This window comes from Colius striatus, chromosome 7 (assembly GCF_028858725.1).
Source record: "Colius striatus isolate bColStr4 chromosome 7, bColStr4.1.hap1, whole genome shotgun sequence".
NCBI lineage: Eukaryota > Metazoa > Chordata > Aves > Coliiformes > Coliidae > Colius > Colius striatus.
The window spans coordinates 4,103,188-4,123,849 of NC_084765.1; the positions used below are offsets into that span (position 1 = coordinate 4,103,188).

A 20,662-nucleotide genomic window follows, 5' to 3' on the forward strand; every position below is an offset into this window, starting at 1 on the left:
CCCTGTCCTATTGCAAAGTGAGAGGTTAAAACCTGTGGTGATTACTCTCCGTATTGAGATTATGCCCTGTGGTTAAGGCAAATGTCTGGACAAATGAAGAAACATGTATGTATGGGTTAAATAGCTGTTAGGAGCATAAATGCTTGGCCAGTAGTGCAGAAATTTGCTCCAGATGCTTCTGTTTTCCCCCCACCTGATCCCTCTTAATTCTCTGTTTTTTACAGTGGTTTCCACGGAAGGAGTTAAATCTCTGGGGGAACTGTCTCCTTTTCACAGTGAGGATACCAGGCTTTGACAGTTGTCTGAAAATCCCAGGGCCATCCAATGTTATACGGGTTTGGGCAATCGGAAGCAAGCTCGTCAGAAAGTGTACAGTGGAGCTAATAAATAGCGGGATGAGACTGAGGCATTTCACGGGAGAAAAATAACAGGTAATTATCACTTGAAAGACTTTACAGTCTCTTTGTTATTGGGACATAATTAACTGAGAGGGGCAAAATACCGAAGCCTGATAAGGGGAGTCTTTGTTTTAAGAAAGAATCCATGCTCTCTGCACAAGGAAAACAGGCAGTTGAATTAAGGCTGCAAAGATGCGTGTGTATAGATAGAATGAAAAGGGAAACACAAGAAAATGAAGGTGAAGTATCACTTTGCAAGATGTGACTGCCAACCCAGCTGTCTGAATACGATAGTTCTCCACTTTGGATTTTATATTGCTGTAGTCAAATCGTAATAATGCTTTTAAATGGTGATCGGGTCTAAGAAAAGCCATATTCTTTCTTTTTTTACACCCATATTAACATTTCCGCATTACTCAGAAGTTAAATTTGTCTGCAAGATTGCTCAGCCCTGGGTGAGGACAGGCTTATTGACGAGGGAGCAGTTCGGGGTTCGCTTTGCAGAGAACTGGTGGCACCTGCAAATGCGACTGTACTGAGCTGCAGATGGAGCTCCTCCCGCTTACTGGGGACCGAATTCACGGTGTCACCTGCCCCTGGGTCTGATCTGCCCCTGGGTTTGACTGCAAGTGAGCGGTACGGGTGGAGTAGGTGCGTGTCACAACTAACGTTTAACGGCTCCCGAATCTCATCACTTCGAACAAAAATGCTATTCAATCGCAGTTTGAACTGGGCATTTAAAGGCATTCCCCGAGGTTTTCACTCCCTTCCTCCACCTTACCACTGTATTTGCCTTTTAGCTTTTAGGCAGAAGTGAGTTGAAATGGCCGTCTCCTGTGGAGATCTTCCTCCAAAGCGGTTTTCTCTGGACTTGTCAGAAGGCTCTGAGCCAAAACCAAACCAGGGTGAGACCAAGGAGAGAAGGGAAGAAAGGGACCTCTCTCCAGGTGCATGGATTGATGTTCTGTGTGAATTGCTAGACGAAAGCTGATTTCCTCTCCTAAGTGAGGACCTCGGGACAAGTCGTGACTTTTAGCGCATGACAGTCGGGGAAGCTGCAAAGGCTGCGGCTGGAAGTCCCGGAGAAAACAGGAGGGGAAGAGAGGGAAGTTTCTTGCATCACTTTTAGGCGAACTTTCCAGTGAGAAGGAGACATTTAAGATCAGTAGCTGCAAGGCTTAACCCAGTCATAAAGTAGCCAGGACGAGGGGTTTTAGTGCCGATCTGGGAGCTTGCGTGGGTGTCTTTGAGGGTGTTTGGGGAGAGATGTCATCACTTGCTCCTGTCGTGACTTGGTTTGGTTTATTTTCGCTGATGCACGGCACGAATGCGGTGTAAAGGCAGGAAAGTGTGTCGTATGAGGCGTGGGAGGGCGAGGAGGTACCCGCTGAGCCATCGGGCTCCGTCCTGTGTGCCCAGCGAGTTCCAGCACAGCCTGAGTCGCCCCCTGCCCTGACCCACCGGTGCCAGCTTCCCCTCCCCTCCCCGCTTCATTTGCGCATTTGCTTATCTGCAAAGCGGGGGCAGGGGAAGAAGAAGGATAGAGAATAAGAGAAGGAAAAAAAAATCAATTGCTATTTTTCATCTTTGACAAAGTAATTAAGACGGAGGCGCTTGGCCGTTCTCTCCACGGAAGGCAGCTCTGCCTCCGCGGGGGGATCCCCGCACACAGGAGGATATCGAGAGGGGTTGATTCAGGAAAGGAGAGGGGATCTTTCTTCCTTGTCTCCCCCTTCCTCCTCCCTCCCAAAGACCACGTCCATCCATCCCTCCTCCTCAAGAGCAGCCACCTTCCTTTCAAGTGCCTGTGCCAGTGGCCCGGGGGGCTGTACCGATGGCCCCGGCTTTGGGGAGCAGGTAGGGCCCTCTCCAGGCAGAGACTCCTTTTGTCGGGGGTAGGTGATGTCCCTCTCGCGAGGGAAGGCGAGGGTAGTGTGAGTCTGGTGTGAGCTGTAGGCAGGTGCTTTGCTTTAATCCTTGAGGGAGGTAATGGGGGCTCTGAAGGAGTCATTCGCCTCCGGGACAGGAGTTTGGGGGGAAAAGGTCGTGGAAAAACCAAGAAGGGGCTCAGAAAAGGGATTTAATTTAATTTAGTGGTAGATAACTGGGGCGTTAAGTACCCCACGATGAAGGGAATTGTTTTGTTCTGGAAAGGAACCATAACTCCAGGAGTCTCGGCCGAGGGCGGGTGTCTCCATCCGAAACCCTGTGTGAAAAGAAGGGCAGGACCGGCCCGACTCGGGGGAAGCTCATCTTGATAGTCGCGATAGTCGGCGATAGCAGTGTTTAGAACAGGGAAAACGTTTTGAAATCTGAGCAGTACTTCTCTATGAGTTCTCCTCTTGCCCTGGCACAGGTCCTTATCTCGCCCAAAGCCCCTTTCCCTGGGCTGCAGGGAAAGAGGGGTGTTCTTGCTTTCTCTGAAAGTGAAGGAGATCGATTCCTCTTTTCCAGGCGTGAAACTTCGATTTCACGTTTCAGTGCTGCTGGAGAAAGCAAAAATATCTCGTAGAAGAGAAGATGAAGAATTGTCAATTTTAGGTTTGAGGTTTTTTTTAAGGACACCCCCTCACACAAGGCAACAACAAGGCAACCCTGTGAGTCTAGAAGACATTCGGGGTGTGTGTGGGGGATGTCTTCGCAACCAAAGTAATTATGAGGCCGATATCTTGTCTTTTTTAATTCAGCTCATGTCTTTAGAGGCATTAGTGTAACCCGAAGGGCAGCATAAGTGAGCTGACGACCCTGCTCCGTCCCCTGGCTCCGGGCAGATTGCTCTGCGCCTGGAGGACACGCTGAGATGGAAATATAGCCAAAAAAATCCCACTGATTTCTCCCCCTCCCGAATAAAACTGGCTTCTGTGCGTGCCCATCGGTTTCTGAATAGAACAGGGGAGGCTACATAGTAGAACAGAGTCAGAAGAATGTATTTGGAGAGGAACATACACTAATCTACACGTATTGTGTGTGTAAAAATACCTGTATGTGTGTATTACAATTTTATACCTATATTATAGGTGAGCCTCCGTGCTTGAATATGTTCGAAGCAGAGTTAGTTAATGGTAGCTGTACTATGAACACGTTCTGAAGCTGTGCTGTAAGGCAAAAGCAGGTTTCAGTTGGGAGACAGGGTGATCTTTTCTGCGAAAAACGATTTTCAGTGTTCTGCTTTGGTAGCGCCAACCTCCTTGGCTTTCGCGGTGCTTTTAGTAATTCTTGCAGGTGCATTTTCTGCTTCCTTCTGCGGTGACGAGGTGTAAGGTGCGGGGCTGAGCTGTGGCGGAGCTGGGAAGCCCCCGCGGCTTCCCCTGCCCCCGGGGCCGCAGCCCGGCGCTGCGGTGGCCGCCTGCAGCGAGCGACGCTCGGATGGGGGCTGCTGCTGGCCATTCCGACTGTTCCGGGAAGCCAGAGGCTTTACAGAATGGTCTGGGCTACTGCGAATTTGCGAGCTACCGTGTTCACTGAAACTCGTCGTTAATAACCTGTAAAATCAAGGACGTCCAAAAATCGCGTGTGGTGAGTGTGAGTTTATCCCTCTCCCCTGCCCCGACTGGGCGCACACTGTACAGTGCTTACGTTAAAACATAAAATACCCTCTGAAGAAGCTGACGCTAGCAGAGTGGGTGCGGAGGAACAGCATCTCTGACGCTGGAACAAACGGGAAGGTTGCTTAGGGAGCATCCCCGTTTCTCAGTACGCTTTTTATTTTTGTCGGTGTGAACGAAGTTACCTTGTGCGCAACAAATCATTGAGAAGGCCCCTCAAATAGCAAACTGCGCTTACGAGAGGTGATTATGCGTGAATTGCTTCTTTGCAAAACGATCTGGGCTAACATCTGACTTCTGATAATGAGTTCTCCCCCAGTCCTAAAACGCAAATTCTTTGATGAGTGTGGGAAGAACACCAACAACTTGAGTGCAGTTGCCGTCACCTTGGCTGCCACTTTACTGTTCTTCAGATAGTTTTGATGAAAGAGAAAATTGATTTATTGTGTGTATCGTTTTCATTTGATTAGGTCTGCGGGTTTCCCCCCACGAGACACAGTGAAAATTGACGATATAGTGGTGTCTGTTGTAACGAGAACTTGGAATACACATTTAAAATGGGTTTGTGTATTTTATACACATTGAACTTATCTGTGTGTAGGTATGTGGATATATATGAAATACATATATAAATTACATAGAGGTATATAATGTATAGCTCTCTATATATAAGCTGTTGTAAAGTCTGAATCAACCTGCAGAACTGCAGAAATGCAGGTGAAAAAAAAAAAAAAGAGAGAGGGCGGGAGGAGATGAACCAAGCATTACAACAGCAGGGAGGGAGGAGGACATAGAAATGGAAGGTTTCTCCCCATTTCTCTCCGGTTTTGGGTGCAGTAGTACGTGTTTCTCACATGCTCCCCCCTAATTACCAACAAGAAAGTTCTTCCGTGCTCTGGTTTAGTAGTCAGCCCCCATATGAGTCACAGGGAACACGCAAGCCCACTGCTGCCTGAGTGACAGCTAGCCGGCGCTCTGGCGGCTTCTTGTCCCTTTAAAATCTGAAAGCAGGGGTAATGATTTATCAAACTCTTATTATCAAGAAAATGTCAAACCAAGGGCACCTTGCTATGCACTGACGCAAACCCAGTCTTTCCCAAGGAACTATAGAAAGCTTTGCTCTCGACCGGGCAAAATCCAGTTTGTCAATTGCCTGTACCGCTCTTTTTACCACTAGCGAGTCAATCTGTGGCGATTTAAGACATGGTAAGTGCTTTATTTCTTTGTTTCGGTACTGAAAAGAGCCGGAGGGGACGGTTCGTGGTGAAATTTGGGTTTGGACCTTTGGTTCTCGCGTCGCTTCCCTCTGTTGGTGTCTTCCTCGGAGCGGTGCCGGAGGGAGTGGGGGCTCTGGCGGCGGTGTGGTGGGAGCTGTCCGCGGTGCTGAGGCGCTTCCAGCGGTGCCGTCCGCCGAAGCCCGGGTGGACCGGGTAAGGCTACTGCAGGGGAAGAAGGCTCAGGGAAAAACGGTGGCACCCTTAAAGTTCAGTGCGATAGTGATCGAGTCCCTGCGGATCTTATCCCTGATGCTGGGAGGTGGAATTAAAGCGAAGAGAAAACTTGACGCGGAAACGGTGACGGGCAGTTCTGTGAATCCTTCGGAAAAAAAACCCCACAAAGTGTATTTTTAAAGATAATATTAAACTGACAGAAAAAGGTAGGCTTTGCCTGCAGATTGTGTAAGTCATGAAAATCAGGTGTATTTTAAATAACAATTTTAAGCTGGCAGGAAAGTCAGGGAATGGGAGTGTCATCAGTAATCTGTTCAATGAACAGAAGATGTTAATAAAAATTACCTTAAAGGTGTGCGAGGGAGAAGAATACAGGAAAAACTACCTGTTATCTAATTCCGCTCATCTAGTGTGGTTATTTTTGCTTTTCACTGTCTCACTGTCAGATTTTGAAGAGTGGCAGACAGCTCAGAAATGCTCACGAGCACTATTTGGCTTATTTTCTAAAATCTCAGGCTGCCTACAGGGCAGCTTGTCTATTGCCTATAAATATCAAAACAAAAAGAAAGAGAAGAAGCCGATGTGTGTTGTTGAATGACAGAAAGGAAATGGGGCGTAAAATTAAAGAATCTTTCTACACTGGTGATAGGGAAGAGAGCTTCCTACAGTCGTGATGTGAAATCTAACGAGGTTTGGCGGCACAGTGCTGTAGCAACACTTATTTAAGCACGAATTAGAGTTTTGCAGACGCTGGCGTGGTTTTGTTTGTTTGTTTTGAGGGTTCTGTGTACTTTACTGTTCTCCCCGCCATCGATCCGGGACACCTAGAAATTCTGCAACACTTTTGTATCCAGATATTCTAGCACACGAGATTTGTGCACGAAAAAGTGCAATTCGTAGCATTTCTGCAGTCCCAACTTTTTTTCCCCTCCTTTTTGTAAAGTATGTGACGTTGTCATTTTAGGATTACGCCACTCAAAGGGATATGAGCAAGCAGGTTGTGAATAGTCCTGAAACCGTTGCTCCTGGACCCAGCGAAGGTGCGGGAGTTGTAAGAAACAGCCCCGAAAATGAGCCGCAGAATGCCCCATCACCAGCCCCTGCCGCCATGGCCAGGCTTCCCCGCTCATTCTCTAACGACAACAAAACACTTCTCTCTGAAGAAGCGAAAACAAATGATTTCGAGAGGACCAAAGTCGGCATCTGCAAGCTCAGCAGCACCCCGGTGCAAGCCAACTCTATTCTCCAGAGAGAATCTGTGGAAACCTTTCCTTATAAGCACACTCCCGGGGCAGGGGTCGCCGGGCAAGCTGCTGTCCCTCACTGCAAAATTCCCGCTTTGCAAAGCACCGACGGGGACGCTAATCTAGCCCTTGGTAAGAGCACGCTGGAGCAAAACAACGCCAAAGGCGCCTGGGTGACCTTGAGCCAAAGTACAGTGGTACTGGGCACAGATGGCAACACTTCTGTTCTTCCTGGCAGAGTGGAGGGGGTAAGTTGCTCTTTATAGGGTTTGTTTCTCCTTCCTTCAGCTCGTGGGTGCTACTCAGCACCGATTTGGGGCTGAAGCTCTAAAGTCAGGTGCAAGTCAGTCGAGGATGGAGCTGTGCCCCGGGGAGGACATGGAGAAAGGAGGAAGAGAGGGTCTCAGATACAGTGCCGTACTGCTGACGACTACTAATCATGTGATGTGGGTATAAGCCACTGTCAGTAGTTCCCGGCTCGTTCCAATGTGTTCACTCAGCCGTGCCCTTCGGGACGGCTCGTTTCCGCGCTGCGGTAGCGTGTGCGTACACCCTTTACGCCTCCCTGCATGAGGCCAGCTCATGCCCCTGCAGCAGATGCGGAAGGATGCCCTGCTCTTCCCCTCCTCAGCATCGACCGGCTGCTCAGGATCCTAGTGGCTGAATGCCTTTCAGCCTGTAACTGAAAACAAGCCGAAATAAATCAACCCGACTCCACAAGATGCCAAATGCTCCCAAAGCCTGGCTCTGCGCCCTGTGGGGGGGTTCTGTTTGGCGGAATGTGAGGCCTGGAAGATACTGTCCCACCACCCCCACTCCCTTCTGCCCTCCCACATATCTGAGTTTACCCTGAAAGGAGGGGAGGAAGGCGAGTTCATTCTCTAAAAGCGGGGTGGTTTTTTTTACTTCATTGCTGTGTGCTGTGGGGGTCAAGGGCTGGGTCTCTGCGGGCTTTGCCTTATTGGCCCAAGAGCAGTTCCCTGAGAGGGCGATGGGGTGATGAGGCCTCCGGTGCTCCGGGGAATCAGGAGCCAGGCGACGTTCCCGCTGCCCTGGGCAGATTCCGAGAGATGCGCATTGCGGTGGCCGGAGGTCTCTGCGAAGGGAGCCGTCTAGCCAAGCCCTGCGCATTCTGCCCCCGGAGGAGCAAGCGGAGCGGGGGTGTCCGGGTAGTAGGGACTGATCCCCTACAGCCTCTCCCCCCCAGTGCTGCAGTCACCGCGTCCCCTCCCTCCAGAGAAGCCTGAGAGAGGGCCAAGGTTTAAAGCCCCTCTCCCGATTTCCCTGGAAGAAGAGACCCCGGGCAGCGGCGGGAGGGAGCTACAGGATGATAGAGGGTCCACCTGTGCTCCCCCGCCTGCTCCTCCTGTGAACCCAGCAGCCGTAGCACCTAGGTTTTTGTTTGCAAGGGTGGCTGTTTTCCGATATATCTTCTCTTTTTTTGTTTATTTGTTTGTTTTTGTTCCCCCCTCTCCTTTCCCCTGTTTTAGGAAGACGATGTAGGGGATGAAAATAAAGCCCGAGGGAACTGGTCTAGCAAGCTGGATTTCATCCTCTCCATGGTGGGTTATGCAGTGGGGCTGGGCAATGTCTGGAGGTTCCCGTACCTGGCCTTTAAGAATGGGGGAGGTAGGATGGCTTTTTCCTGTCTCTCTACCTGCAGTACGTACAGGGCAGACCCCATCCCTGCCTTTTTTTTTGTTTTGGTCGGGAGAAACACGAGCGAAACGAGGACCTGGCAAAGCTGGGCAGCAAGCCCCAGTCCAGGAGCACCCTCAAACCATCAGTGACCTAGTGAGAGCCCCTGCTGGCTCTTCCTGATGGTCTGCTCTGAAAGTCGGAAAGCTCCTGCAAGATTTCGTTAAAAGTTAGGGTTTTCCTTAAAAACATCTGCAATTGGTACTGTCCGGAGAGGGAGGAAAACGAAGAGCCGGGATGATCACTCCCGAGCACAGAGAAAGGGGCTACGACCCCCTCTCCCCCCCGCCCTCTTTCATCCGACTTAAACTCAATCGGTGTGACCCCTGCAGCGGTGGGGCGGGGGACGCGGTGGTGGGAGAGGGATACTCAAAGGGTTTTGGGAGTCTGTAAAGTCACACCAGGACATTTGAAGCTGAGTCGGACGTCACATTGTTTCGTGCAGTTTGAGGAATTTCTTTTAAATCTCTCAATGATCTGTTTGGAAAATGATCGTTTGAAATAGAGCGAAGGCTGCTCAGCAGAACTGAGAAGGAAAGTTGGCACAGGCGTTGTGCCGTTTACAAGGGGAAGAAAAAGTTGATTTGCGCAGGTTCTCTTGCCAGAGGCTCTCGTTTAACCCGAGGCTCTCGTTTAACCCGAGCCTCGGTGGGTGTTACTGTGTTCAACCTACCGCGGCTGCAAATCTCTTTGCGAAAGGCTGTCAGCAGGGCACGGTGGTGCTGAGAGCATCGGAAACAGTTGTGTTAGGGGCTGGAAGAGTATTTTATGTGAGACAAGTAGCGATTTGAAACCCAAATCAATCTTTTATTTATTTTTTTTTAAAGTGAGGTTCTAACGTTAGTTTTTATTTTTACATGGGAGAACTTTTAAGTGTGAGCTGTTAAAATACTCATTTAACAGAATACGTAGCAAATGCTGAAGATGCAGAAAGCTGCTGCCTCCCCGTTGGGGCCGGAGAATCGGTAACAAATAACGCTAAATAGCTGCAGGTCTTGACTAAGCCGTCCTCAGGCTCACGGGCAGAATCGAGCCCGTTCCCAGCCCGCAGCGGCCACGGAGGGTGCTGGGTGGGCGCGGGTCTCCGCGCAGGGCCGCGGAGGGAGGCGAGCCCGCCTTCCACAGACAGCCCACCCGTGCGCGCTGATCCAGGTTGTTCTCTCTTTTCTCCCCCTCCTCCCCCTCCAAGGTGCGTTTCTCATCCCCTATTTGATGATGTTGGCTCTAGCCGGGATCCCCATTTTCTTCCTGGAAGTCTCCCTGGGGCAATTTGCTAGTCAGGGGCCCGTGTCGGTCTGGAAAGCCATCCCCGCCTTGCAAGGTGAGAGGAGCCGGAGCCGGCCCGGTTTGGGGGAGCATGACCTGCATCCCCCCCTCCCGCATGGCTTTAGCACCGCCGCCTCCCTGCGTCCCCGCTCAGCAGCCGCATGCCGCGGGCTCTCCCGCTCCTCTCTCCACAGCGTTTGCCCGCAAGTTGCGCGGTGGCTGCGTGAGCAGCCCTGCCTGGGGGGATGCGCTCTGAGACTGCTCCCGCCGAAGCTGCTGCTGCCGTGCAGACCCCGGGACCGACTGCTCTGTTCTGCGGTTAATCGCGTCGTTCTCCTCTCTCCCTCTCTTTTCTCCCAGGCTGCGGCATTGCCATGCTGATCATCTCGGTTCTAATAGCCATATATTACAATATTATTCTCTGCTACACACTTTTCTACCTTTTTGCGTCCTTTGTACCTGTGCTACCTTGGGCTTCCTGTAACAACCCGTGGAACACGCCAGACTGTAAAGATAAAAACAAACTTTTGCTAGGTAAGTTTAGGATAGGCTTTTATTTTTTCCCGTTGGTGGTCCTGATGGGTTTCCAGAGCTTTCTCTGGCTCAGCTGCGCCCCTGGGAGATGCCAGCGGAGGCTGCGGGTGCCTGTGGCCGGGGACGGATTCCCAGTACGGAGGATCTTTTCCTTTCCAAGTCACTTGGAAGTTATCTGCATCATATGAGCACTTCCCCTTCCCTCCCCTCCTTTATTTAGAATTTTCCTGTTCAAGGACAAATGGTATTTTTCAACTATAATGCTAAAGAAAAACCCTCTGTGTGCTTGTGTGTGTGTGAAGCATGGAATACAACGTTATAGCAGGCAGCCTCTGCTTTCTGTTGAAGACAATTTCTTGGGCTTCAGCGAGGCTTATGGCTAACAACAACAACAAAAGAGACCTATTTTTGTAAAAAGCCCGAAATGAAAATGGCAAAAGTAAACCCAGCAAACACCATCCTGGAAGAGCCGCTGGCAGTGGGGTGCAGGTCCTCCCCCACCTGCCCTAGAGGCTGCCCTAGGGCTGGTCACCCTGAGAAAATAAGGGGGTGAGGTAAGCCCTTGCCGGGGCAGGCAGAAGTTCTTTTACTTCCTAGGGCTCTTTTATACCTCAGATGTTTGGGATAAATGGGGGGAAATCATGAGTTATTATAAGACCCTTATAGCTTCTGTAAGCAAGGTGTTCCAGAAATCCAACACAGAACAAAAGCTCAAGTGATGGATGTGTGTGGTCTGATGCTTTTTGTTGTCATTTTATACTCAATCTGAAATACACCCCATCAATCTAGATAAGTTATCTTTTTTTCCCCCTTTCCCCTTTTTGTTCCCAGATTCCTGCATTATTGGTGACCACCCAAAATTACAAATCAAGAACTCTACTTTCTGCATGAGTGCCTATCCAAACTTGACTATGGTTAACTTCACCAGTGAGGGAAACAAAACCTTTGTCAGTGGAAGTGAAGAATACTTCAAGTACGATCTTTCTTTGTTTGGAGACATTGTGTCATCTTTCTCTAAAATCCATTGTAACAGACAACAAATCTCTGTTTGGAAGACTGGAAAAGTAACAATAAGCAAATGACACCCATTTGTTATGGGTAGGAATGATGAAAGCTAAAATTCCGAGGCTGGGTTATTTGTGTTCTGTTCCTATGGTGCTTAGCACAGCTGGGGGGTTGGCCCATGCCTGACATTTTTATCTACCACTGCAATGCAGATAAATAAAATAATACATGGTGAGAATCACTGGAACCATCTAGAGAAACCACTGAGAAGGCTGAAGCAAAACAAAGTACTGGATGAATTTGCATTGAATCCCTGCCTGCAGTTAGTAATTAATTTTTTTCCCTTTCATGATTTTTGTTGTTTACATTCCTTGTTTTTTTTTTTAATAATAGGTACTTTGTATTGAAGATTTCAGCAGGGATTGAATATCCTGGTGAGATTAGATGGCCCTTGGCACTATCTCTTTTCCTAGCTTGGGTGATTGTATATGCCTCCCTTGCTAAAGGAATCAAGTCATCAGGAAAAGTAAGAAAAATATTTGTGATCATCCACTTGCAAGAAAGCAGCATGCAGCTTTAAAGGAATCACACTTTTCTTTAAGGCTATATGTTAATGAAAATTCTTTCAGTAAATGGCTAAGTGTTAACAAAATGTCTTCTTCCTTTCTGGGTGTTTTGGTCTGAACCAAAATTATTCTTTTTTCATATTTTGGTTGGTATTTGTTCCCTAATTTTTAGTGAGTTTAAAATGACCCTTGAGATGCACCCAGCACTCAGATGGCAAAAAAAAAGGTGTCTGCAGCAGCCTTCCCTCTTCTGTCTACCAGTGTACATTAAACTGCTTTCACCTCACATTTCACTGTTGTCAGGGAAATGGTGATGTAAATTAAGATCTTAAGTAACATATTTTAAAATTGGAACTAAACTTAAATTGGTCTCTGATGAGTGTCAGAAGGGCCAGTGTGTATCCTCTTGTCTTTCTAAATCTCATTGCACTAACCCATCTCCTTGTTCTGTTTCTCTGACATGTCAAATGTCCTCCTGCCCTGTCCCTCAAATTTGCAGCTTTCTGCCATGTAAAGGTTGTTGCATGTTCTCTCATTAGTGTGGAAGTCCAGACATATGGACTGGCCAGGCATCTGTCTGAGCAGAGAAATGCAAACAGCAGCAGTGGTTTGGGTAGCTTTTTTTTTTTTTTGCAGGAATGAAATATCTGAGTCTTTTCCATCAATACCACTGTGATTAGCATTGCAGGTTAAAATGCTAGATGATGACAGAGTATTAAAGCAGCTTATTTACAAAGGGTAGGCTGAAAAGATAAAAAAAAGTGGAGCAAAATAAGTAAATATTTTCTAGGATAAAGATAGTGGATATGCAGTGGTAGCTATGAATTACCTAGATCTGGGCACAGGGTTTCTGGTTCCAAGCCATCCCTTTGCAGCTAGAAGCTGACACCATCTGTTAGAGGTTACTTGGGATTTAGCACAAAATCTAGAGACTCAGAGGGGCAGGAGAAAATTGAGTTTTCTCATCACTTCTTGTGATAGGAAAAACTGTTTCACAAAAGGCCAGAGCCAAAAACACATGATGTGCAGGAGAACAACTTGGGTATGGGTGTGCAATAGATATTTATTTCAGTGAGTTTTAGTGGTCAAGAGAAATATTGACTCCTTGGTGTCAGGGACAGAAAACCTGTTTTTATGTGTAGAGGAGTTCAGCGTACACAATGCACAAAAATTCATCAGGGCAGCTTATTAAAATAGCAAAGAGAAAGTCAGGAAAGCAGTTTAGAAGTCACTTCAGCTCAGAGGATTCTGGTCCCTGTAAGTTTCAGAGGTTAATATGAAAAGGATTTGAAATGCTCTTGGGTAGAGTGTGCAGCTTAACTGTCCATAGTCTAGCCATTTTATTTGGCCACAGAGAGAGCTCTGATCTCCACTAGATAATTATGAAGACATTAACCACACAACCTCTGTTGTGCATTTAGACATCATGATGATTAGGTCTATTTGGATCATTCTACTGCCTTTTTTCCCCCCTTGCAATGGGACCATAAATAATGTCATGGTGAGATGTAATTATTAAGAGGTATAAACATTAAGAAATATTCTTCAGACTTCATTAATGTGGAAGAATCCATAGAAAAAAATGAAGCATTAGTGTTAGAGAGTGGCATCTCTCATTTCATTTCCATTCAACTGTGTTAGTTTACTCTGTACCTGAGGAGTTTCTTTCTTCAGACAATAGTGTAGTACTTTATTTTCTTCCCTTCTTTTCTTCTAGATCCAAATAAGCTCTTTCAATACATTTTTTTTGGTCTGTCCAGGTGGTGTACTTTACAGCTACATTCCCCTATGTAGTTCTTATCATCCTTCTTATAAGAGGAGTAACTCTACCTGGAGCTGGAGCTGGAATCTGGTACTTCATCACACCGAAGTGGGAGAAGCTAATTGATGCTATGGTAGGTTTATTATAGCTCTTATACCACAGTCAGGGTGAATAAGTCATACAGATTTCTCAGTGTTTGTTGCAATCATTTTCTATGTGCAGAGGCAGCATTGTCATCTGTGGAAACCTGTTCTTCACCTTTTGTGGAGTGATGTTGCGATGGATGCTTGTTATTTGCTTGCACATAGCATTTTTCATGTATATTATTGCAGGTGTGTTACTTCACATATAATATTTCACCTGAATCTGAGTAGGTGCATTTGGAATAGAGGGATTTAAAAAAGAAGTATAGATTTTCATATGCTGGTGTCTGTTGGGTGCTGCCTTGGACAAGCACTTGAAGCTTTGAATAGGTAATGTAACCTTACCTGCCTTTCTTGAGAAATGCTTTGAATAGGTGTATTTTACTCATGGAGCAAAGGTTGTTCTGAATAATGTGTCTGAGCCACTAGATTAAACAAATGCAAATGCTACACCCTAATCTAATACCCCAATATAATGTATATTGACATATGCAGCTGCAATCCTTAATCTCACCTGTGCTGTAAGGAACAAGACTGCATGCTGCATAGGGGAGGATAGAGTTATGGGTCTTGGCACTGTGCTTTGCCAAGCATTGAATGTGTGAGGGGGAGCTTCAGCTCCACTTGTTGTCGATGAAGCCAGTCCAATATTTTCCAAAAATACCCATGGATTTGTGTCTGTGTAGGCTTAAATCAACCTATGGATTGTATAGTTGTCTGATATGGCATATGAGTGCCTGTGTCTGTCTGAAGTGTCTGTCTGAAGCAGGAGTCTGGAGACTCTACTGTAGCCTGAGCTGAGTTACAACTCAGACTCTTCTCCCTAGAAATTTAAGATGGATTTTTAGGAACACCTCAGAAAATTGACTGTTTGTTATTTTGTTTTACTTCAAGGGGTTTTTTTTTCCCCTTCTATTGAAAATGATGTGATATCACACTGATAGATTGATAATTAAAGCTGAAAAAGTTTTCCTGGATGAATTATGCAGATCTTAATATCCTTAACATCCCTGCAAATAATGAGTGTTTTGATCTTTTGGTGATGGGAGCCTTAAGTGTTTTGCAAACAATACATAAATTAATTTTGCATTAAACATCAGCATTTAGGATCCCACCTTGTACAATAAATCAGGTGAGAACTGCCTTTTGCAACTTGGGGCTGTCTGAATACACTAAATATCTGTATGATCCTGGATGTTTGATAATTTTCAGATTGGTTTCAACTTTCTTTGCAGTATAACATGAATTACTAGATATATATTACATTCAATTAGATGAAGGATTGTGTGCTTGCTGGCTGGTAACTTCTAAAGTAGCTTTTAAGTAACATCTTCAAACTGGTTAGTGTGGGTGCAGGAAGTCCTACCCGTGCATGGACCTGTATCTCTGTTTCTGCACTGTGGGCTTGGATGGAAAACTAGACTTTGTGGTAAAGCTTGTAAATAGAAATACCCATGTTTAAAACATTTTGCAAGTGATAATCAAGATCAGCTCCTTTGAAATTCCAGGCAACTTAGAAATGTTTTATCTAGGTGCATTTAAGTCTTTGAAGACCTTTGTTACAGAACAACCTTTTTTGAGAGACTTGGCTGAGAATATCTTTTCTTCTGATAAGAAGAAACTGAGCCCTCCTGTGTGAACAGCTCAGACTTGCTCTTTGATCTACACCTAATGATAGAAATGTACCTTAATTTAATGTTATCTCATTCAGAAGCAGCACATCAAGCAACAAAGATGTTCTTACTTTTAACAAGAAGATGAAGTATTCTTTTGGGTCATTGGCAGATAAACCATCTGTATGTGATGCAGATTTTTCCTCTTGATTTGTATATCCTTTGCTGATTATATTTGAACTGATATGTATTAAGTAATGCAGTTGGAGTATTTGTGCCTTCTGTGTACAGGGAAAGTTAAATTGTCCTGTTATGTGAGCTCAACAAGAACAGAACTTCTCATCAAACGGGGGCTATGTATTTTGGGGAAGGATTTTGCCTTTAAACATTCTGTTGACATCTACTGTACCAGACTTTATTTAAACTAGTTAGGGCCTAATGTCCTGATAATAACATTTAACAGTGTTTTTGTTCTTTCTAACACTTTCCTGAAGCTGATGCTATTTTCTCTCCATTCCATCTTACTTAGGTTTGGAAGGATGCTGCTACTCAGATTTTCTTCTCCTTATCTGCAGCATGGGGAGGTCTAATTACTCTCTCATCTTACAACAAATTCCATAATAATTGCTACAGGTATGTGAGAGTGAAATCCATCAGTCTTATTAAATGAGTCTTGTCTAAAAACAGCCATCTTTCAACTTGCAGAAATCTGGTTTGAAGGACCCTCTTCTTTCTCTTCTTCTTTCTCTTCTTCTTTCTCTTCTTCTTTCTCTTCTTCTTTCTCCTCTTCTTTCTCCTCTTCTTTTTCTTCTTCTTTTTCTTCTTCTTTTTCTTCTTCTTTTTCCTCTTCTTTTTCCTCTTCCTTTTCCTCTTTCTTTTTTTTTTTTTGGAGGGAAGGGGGAAGAGGTTGTTTGTGTGGGTCTTTTATTTGTTTGCTTTGTTTCTTTAATTTTTTTTGTTGTTGTTTGTGTATTATATCTTCTCCCCAGTTCCTAACATACTAGTCTCGAGACTAGCCTTAGGCTTATTATAGTCCCTATTGGCTCTTCATTTTCAGAATCAGCAGTTTTAGGTTGAAAGGCAATCTGGGAAGCTGTCAGCAGCTGTGAGCACTGGTATGAAACCCTGCCAGCTGGCAGCCTCTGCTGAAGAGCAGCCTGTGTCCAGAACGAGCTTGTTTGCCCTTGTGAGACGTGCAGGAGTTCAATGTACAATTTCTAGATGTATATTTCTTCTTTCTCCTAGATGTTATTATTTTTATCAATTACTCTCAACCTGGTTTTACATATATAAAGTTATTTCAAGTTGTGAAATTGAAAAATCACTATTATTAGAAATTACTGGAAGTTATTTTTACAAGGAAAAAGTAATTGTTCTGGTGGCACAGTAAAGTCTTCTATCAAAAGGCATGTCAGATAAAAGTCTGCAGATGGGAAAAAACCAAAAGTAAATGGCATTAGTATAATGCCTCACTGCTATATTTTTTGTCTTTAAAGTCAATGTTGTTTCTATTGAAGCAAACCTTTACTGACTCCTGCAATGACAGAGATGCTGATTCAGGACAGCCAACAGCATGCACAGGGGCATGCTTAAAAACTTCCTTGAATCAAGATGTTTAAGTCCACACTCCTGGGATTCAAACTCCCATATCCTATAATTTCTAAGTACTGCATACAAAATATTTACCTTTAGAAAGAAAGTTGGATCAGGATTCTAAAAAGGAATTTCAAACCCATTTCCTACTAATGTTTACAAATAATTTAATATCATTATCCTAAAACATGGATGAATAAGGAAATGTTGTGCTTTCAGTAACTCCCACCCAGTAATCCTTTAGGTCTTATTTTTGACAATGCTTGCCTTGGGCTTTGATTTCTTTATTGATGAATGAATACATATTAGAGCAAAAAATAGGGAAAGCATCATGTTATCCTTCTGCATTAATTTGGCAATGCTTTGTGGAATTTGGAACATGTTACTGAAAATTTTGAATTAAATACATGGTAATGAAGTCTAAAAAAAAATTACAGGTCTAATTCTAAATACAGGCTTTACCTGTTTTAGAGGGGAATATGGGAGACTGAAGCAGAAATAATTAGAAAAGCTTAGTTACTTCTAATCTTTTTAATTACACAAAACATCACGAATAGTGAAATGGAGCATGACCATTTTATCCTTCAGTTTTTATATTCATTGTATTCTCATACTGAAGATAAAACTGTAGTTTTGAGTTACATATTCATTTTAGACATCATTAAATAATCTATGATGGCAGTAAATTTACACAAATTCACTTCACAAAAAAAACCAACCAACAACAACAAAACAACACACCTTTAAAATGACTGACTTATTTGTTCCTAAGTCAGAGCAGTTTAAGGAGAAACTCTTCTGGATACACATACTTAGAAGAAAAAAGTAAAAATCTATCAAGAATGTGATAATTAAGGATGGAGATCATTCAAGTATGGATTTCTTTAGATTCCCTCAGCAGTAACAACAGTAGAAAATTGTACTAAGGAATCTTCTTCAGAAAGGCAGCTGTTTAAGTGAATGCTGCAAGGTACAGAAAGCTTAACCCTGAGACTTTGTGTATAACTACAATAATTCTATGATTCTATGATAAAGAACAAACATTATCTTATGTGGACAATGGTGACTAGTCCATATGTAATACAGTGGGTAGATATCCAGTGCAGGCAAAGAGTAAAACATTGTGTTAGACATCATGTCATTGTCGCTACTCTCTTGAGAGATGCCAAGAGCAGAGATGTTCATCCTTCTGCTTGGCCTGTGGCTTTCTATATAGCATGTGGGTGATGGAAACTTGCACAGATGATTCTTGATGGTAACTTCTGATCATCTCTGATCAGCATCAAATATACCTGCTAAATGCAAAAGTGTACCTTCATCAGCGTTCCCACAGGATGTGTGTGCTGATGAGAGGGACTCCTGGGACGTGTACAAAGCCTTCCCATGCGTGTATTGCAACAGAGTGATGTGGCTTCTTGTTTTTTCCTTTTCAGGGACACATTGATAGTCACATGTACCAACAGTGCCACAAGTATATTTGCAGGCTTTGTCATCTTCTCAGTTATTGGCTTCATGGCAAATGAGCTCAAAGTGAATATCGAAGCTGTGGCAGACCAAGGTGGGATATGCGGCTGTTTCATTACTTAGACAGCTGGTGGCACCTTCAGCTCTATTATTAATGAGGGCACTGACATTGGAGGTGAGAATAATGGCTTCAAACTGGAGGGAATTAGAATACCACTTCTAGGCATTTCTGTATGGGAGAAGGTAAGCTAAGAAGTCAATATATTACTTGAAGCCTCCTTACCACTTGTTTGGTGAGTGTCGTGGTTTTGCCCAGCCGGGAACAAAGAGCCACGAGGGTGCTCGCTCACTCCTCCCCTCCCGGTGGAGCGGGACGGGGAACCAGAGAAAAAGGGGAAAAACCCGCGTAGGTTGAAATAAGAGCGGTTTAATAGAACAACAATAAGAATGAACAGGTTCAGGGGGAAAAAGGAACAGTTTTAACAGTACACGAGGGGAATATACAAAAGGAATGGCGCGTACCGCGGCTGCTCACCACCCGGGACCCGACGCGACCCCTTCCCACCGGCAGCCCCGCCTGTGCTCCCGAAGCCCCGCCCCCGACTAGCTCCCTGCTTCTAGGTACTGGGCATGATGTCAGTATGGTATCGAATACCTGTTGGCCAGCCCAGGTCAGCTGCCCATGCTGTGCCCCTTCCTACTTCCTCATCAAAGTTAACTCTATCCTAGCCAAAACCAGGACAGTGAGAGAAAGAAACAAGCTGAGATTCATTTCAGATCTTTATGTAAATGACTGATGGGAGTGGGATGAGACAGAATCATAGAATTGTTTCAGCTTGGAGAGACATTTAAGTCCAGAATTTGTCCCAGCTCTATCAACCACTATACCATTTCCCTTAGTGAAACATCCAACTGTCTCTTAAACACTTCCAGGCACAATGACTCCAACACATCCCTGGGCAGGCCTGGGAGGCAGAAGATGCCTCCTTCATACATTCTAAATGACAATTGTCTTTCCCATTTGTTTCTATTGCCTTGTCCAGTCCTCCAAGGTAAAAGTTGTCCCTGATGGTGGAAATCTAGGATGAGGGGATGGAGGGCTTCACAGTGTGTGAGGTGGAAGAAATTACTGTGATAGAGGAGTATTGAGCTTCTGAACTGTGAGAAGCAAGGAGCTGCCTCCATGGGGAAGTAAAATAATATCCAAAGGATGGTTTAGAAGATCTCATTTAGTGAAGTGAGATGATTACAAATGGAGATCTGAAAGATCTTAATTGTCTGAGCTGAATGTGAGTGAGAAGAGTGAAGAATTGGTGCTATTGCGTATGATTTGGTGTGAAGTTGTACGGGGTAGAAAAGGAGATGCATTTGGGGTAAGATTCAGAGAAACTGAAAGAGCTGTAAAAATGTGCTGGGATTATAGAAGGGTAATTGTTTCCTGGGTCTAATCCTACATGTCCTGTGCAGTGTGCAGCACTTTAGCCCTAAGACAACCAACCCCAGAACTTTAAGATCATTTTGAATGCTATTAAAAAGACAAATTTGTAATAACTGTACTAACTTGTACGTGTGTTTACAGTCCCCTCACCAGAGCTGTTTCTGTGAGCATGTCAGCATGTTAAGTGTTATTGTATTAGCCTTTGGCATAGATAGCTATTTCCTTGCACTGAAGAAAAGTGATTAATAGTTTCTCCATGAGCCTTGGGGATGGTTCCCAATGCCATTCCCCCCAAAGCCACAGTGGCACAGAGCACGGAGAGGCTCTGAATGTGAGAAGCACTGAAGAGTTCAAAAGGTGAATATTGCATATTTGTGGCTTCTGTATGTGAGATGCATTCATGTGAAGGCATCAAAGATTGTTTTTGACACGTTTGTTGCATTGGATGTATTCAGTGACACAAGTGTACCTAAGATACCTGCTGTTCTGTCCTTGCACATGTCAGCCCAGATGCTAGGGGAAGCTTGTGAGCTGCAGTCCAGTCGCAGGGAGTCTGAAGCTTGCACCAGTTGACCCGAGGTGGGATGGGCTGCTAACCAGCCTGTAGATTCAGCTGGAGTATCTGAGAATTTCATAGGATGATCAGCTTGCAAACTTTCTTGATAGCAAGCAGTAGGGTATACTACACTTGCAAGCTAATGTAATATCAATTCAGTCTTTAGTGCCTCATTCCCTTCTTTTTGTTTTGCCAATCAGTTAAATAGGAACAGAAAAAATTCATTGGTGTGCCCATTTTCTGACTGGAGTAGACCATTATGTTTGCAAAACTCTGCATGAGGCCAGATGTTGTAGGAGTTATACTTCCATTAATCTTTCTAGTTTGCTTCCACTCTGAATCAAAATAACAAACAAAAATCCCGAGTCCAGAATCTGGACCACATT

The 20,662-nt window shown here is 44.9% G+C and overlaps 1 protein-coding gene across 1 annotated transcript in view; it reads left to right on the forward strand.

Annotated features, from left to right (window-relative positions):
* The window catches only part of SLC6A5 (solute carrier family 6 member 5), a 49,517-nt gene that overhangs the window by 14,604 nt on the left and 14,251 nt on the right, over positions 1-20,662 (forward strand). Inside the window, exons 2-10 of the mRNA XM_061999301.1 lie at positions 6,359-6,886; positions 8,129-8,267; positions 9,526-9,657; positions 9,963-10,136; positions 10,968-11,109; positions 11,535-11,667; positions 13,468-13,602; positions 15,755-15,858; positions 18,252-18,376. Coding sequence (XP_061855285.1) covers positions 6,380-6,886; positions 8,129-8,267; positions 9,526-9,657; positions 9,963-10,136; positions 10,968-11,109; positions 11,535-11,667; positions 13,468-13,602; positions 15,755-15,858; positions 18,252-18,376 — 1,591 coding nt within the window. The 5' untranslated portion in view covers positions 6,359-6,379. The remainder of the gene's footprint in view (positions 1-6,358; positions 6,887-8,128; positions 8,268-9,525; positions 9,658-9,962; positions 10,137-10,967; positions 11,110-11,534; positions 11,668-13,467; positions 13,603-15,754; positions 15,859-18,251; positions 18,377-20,662) is intronic.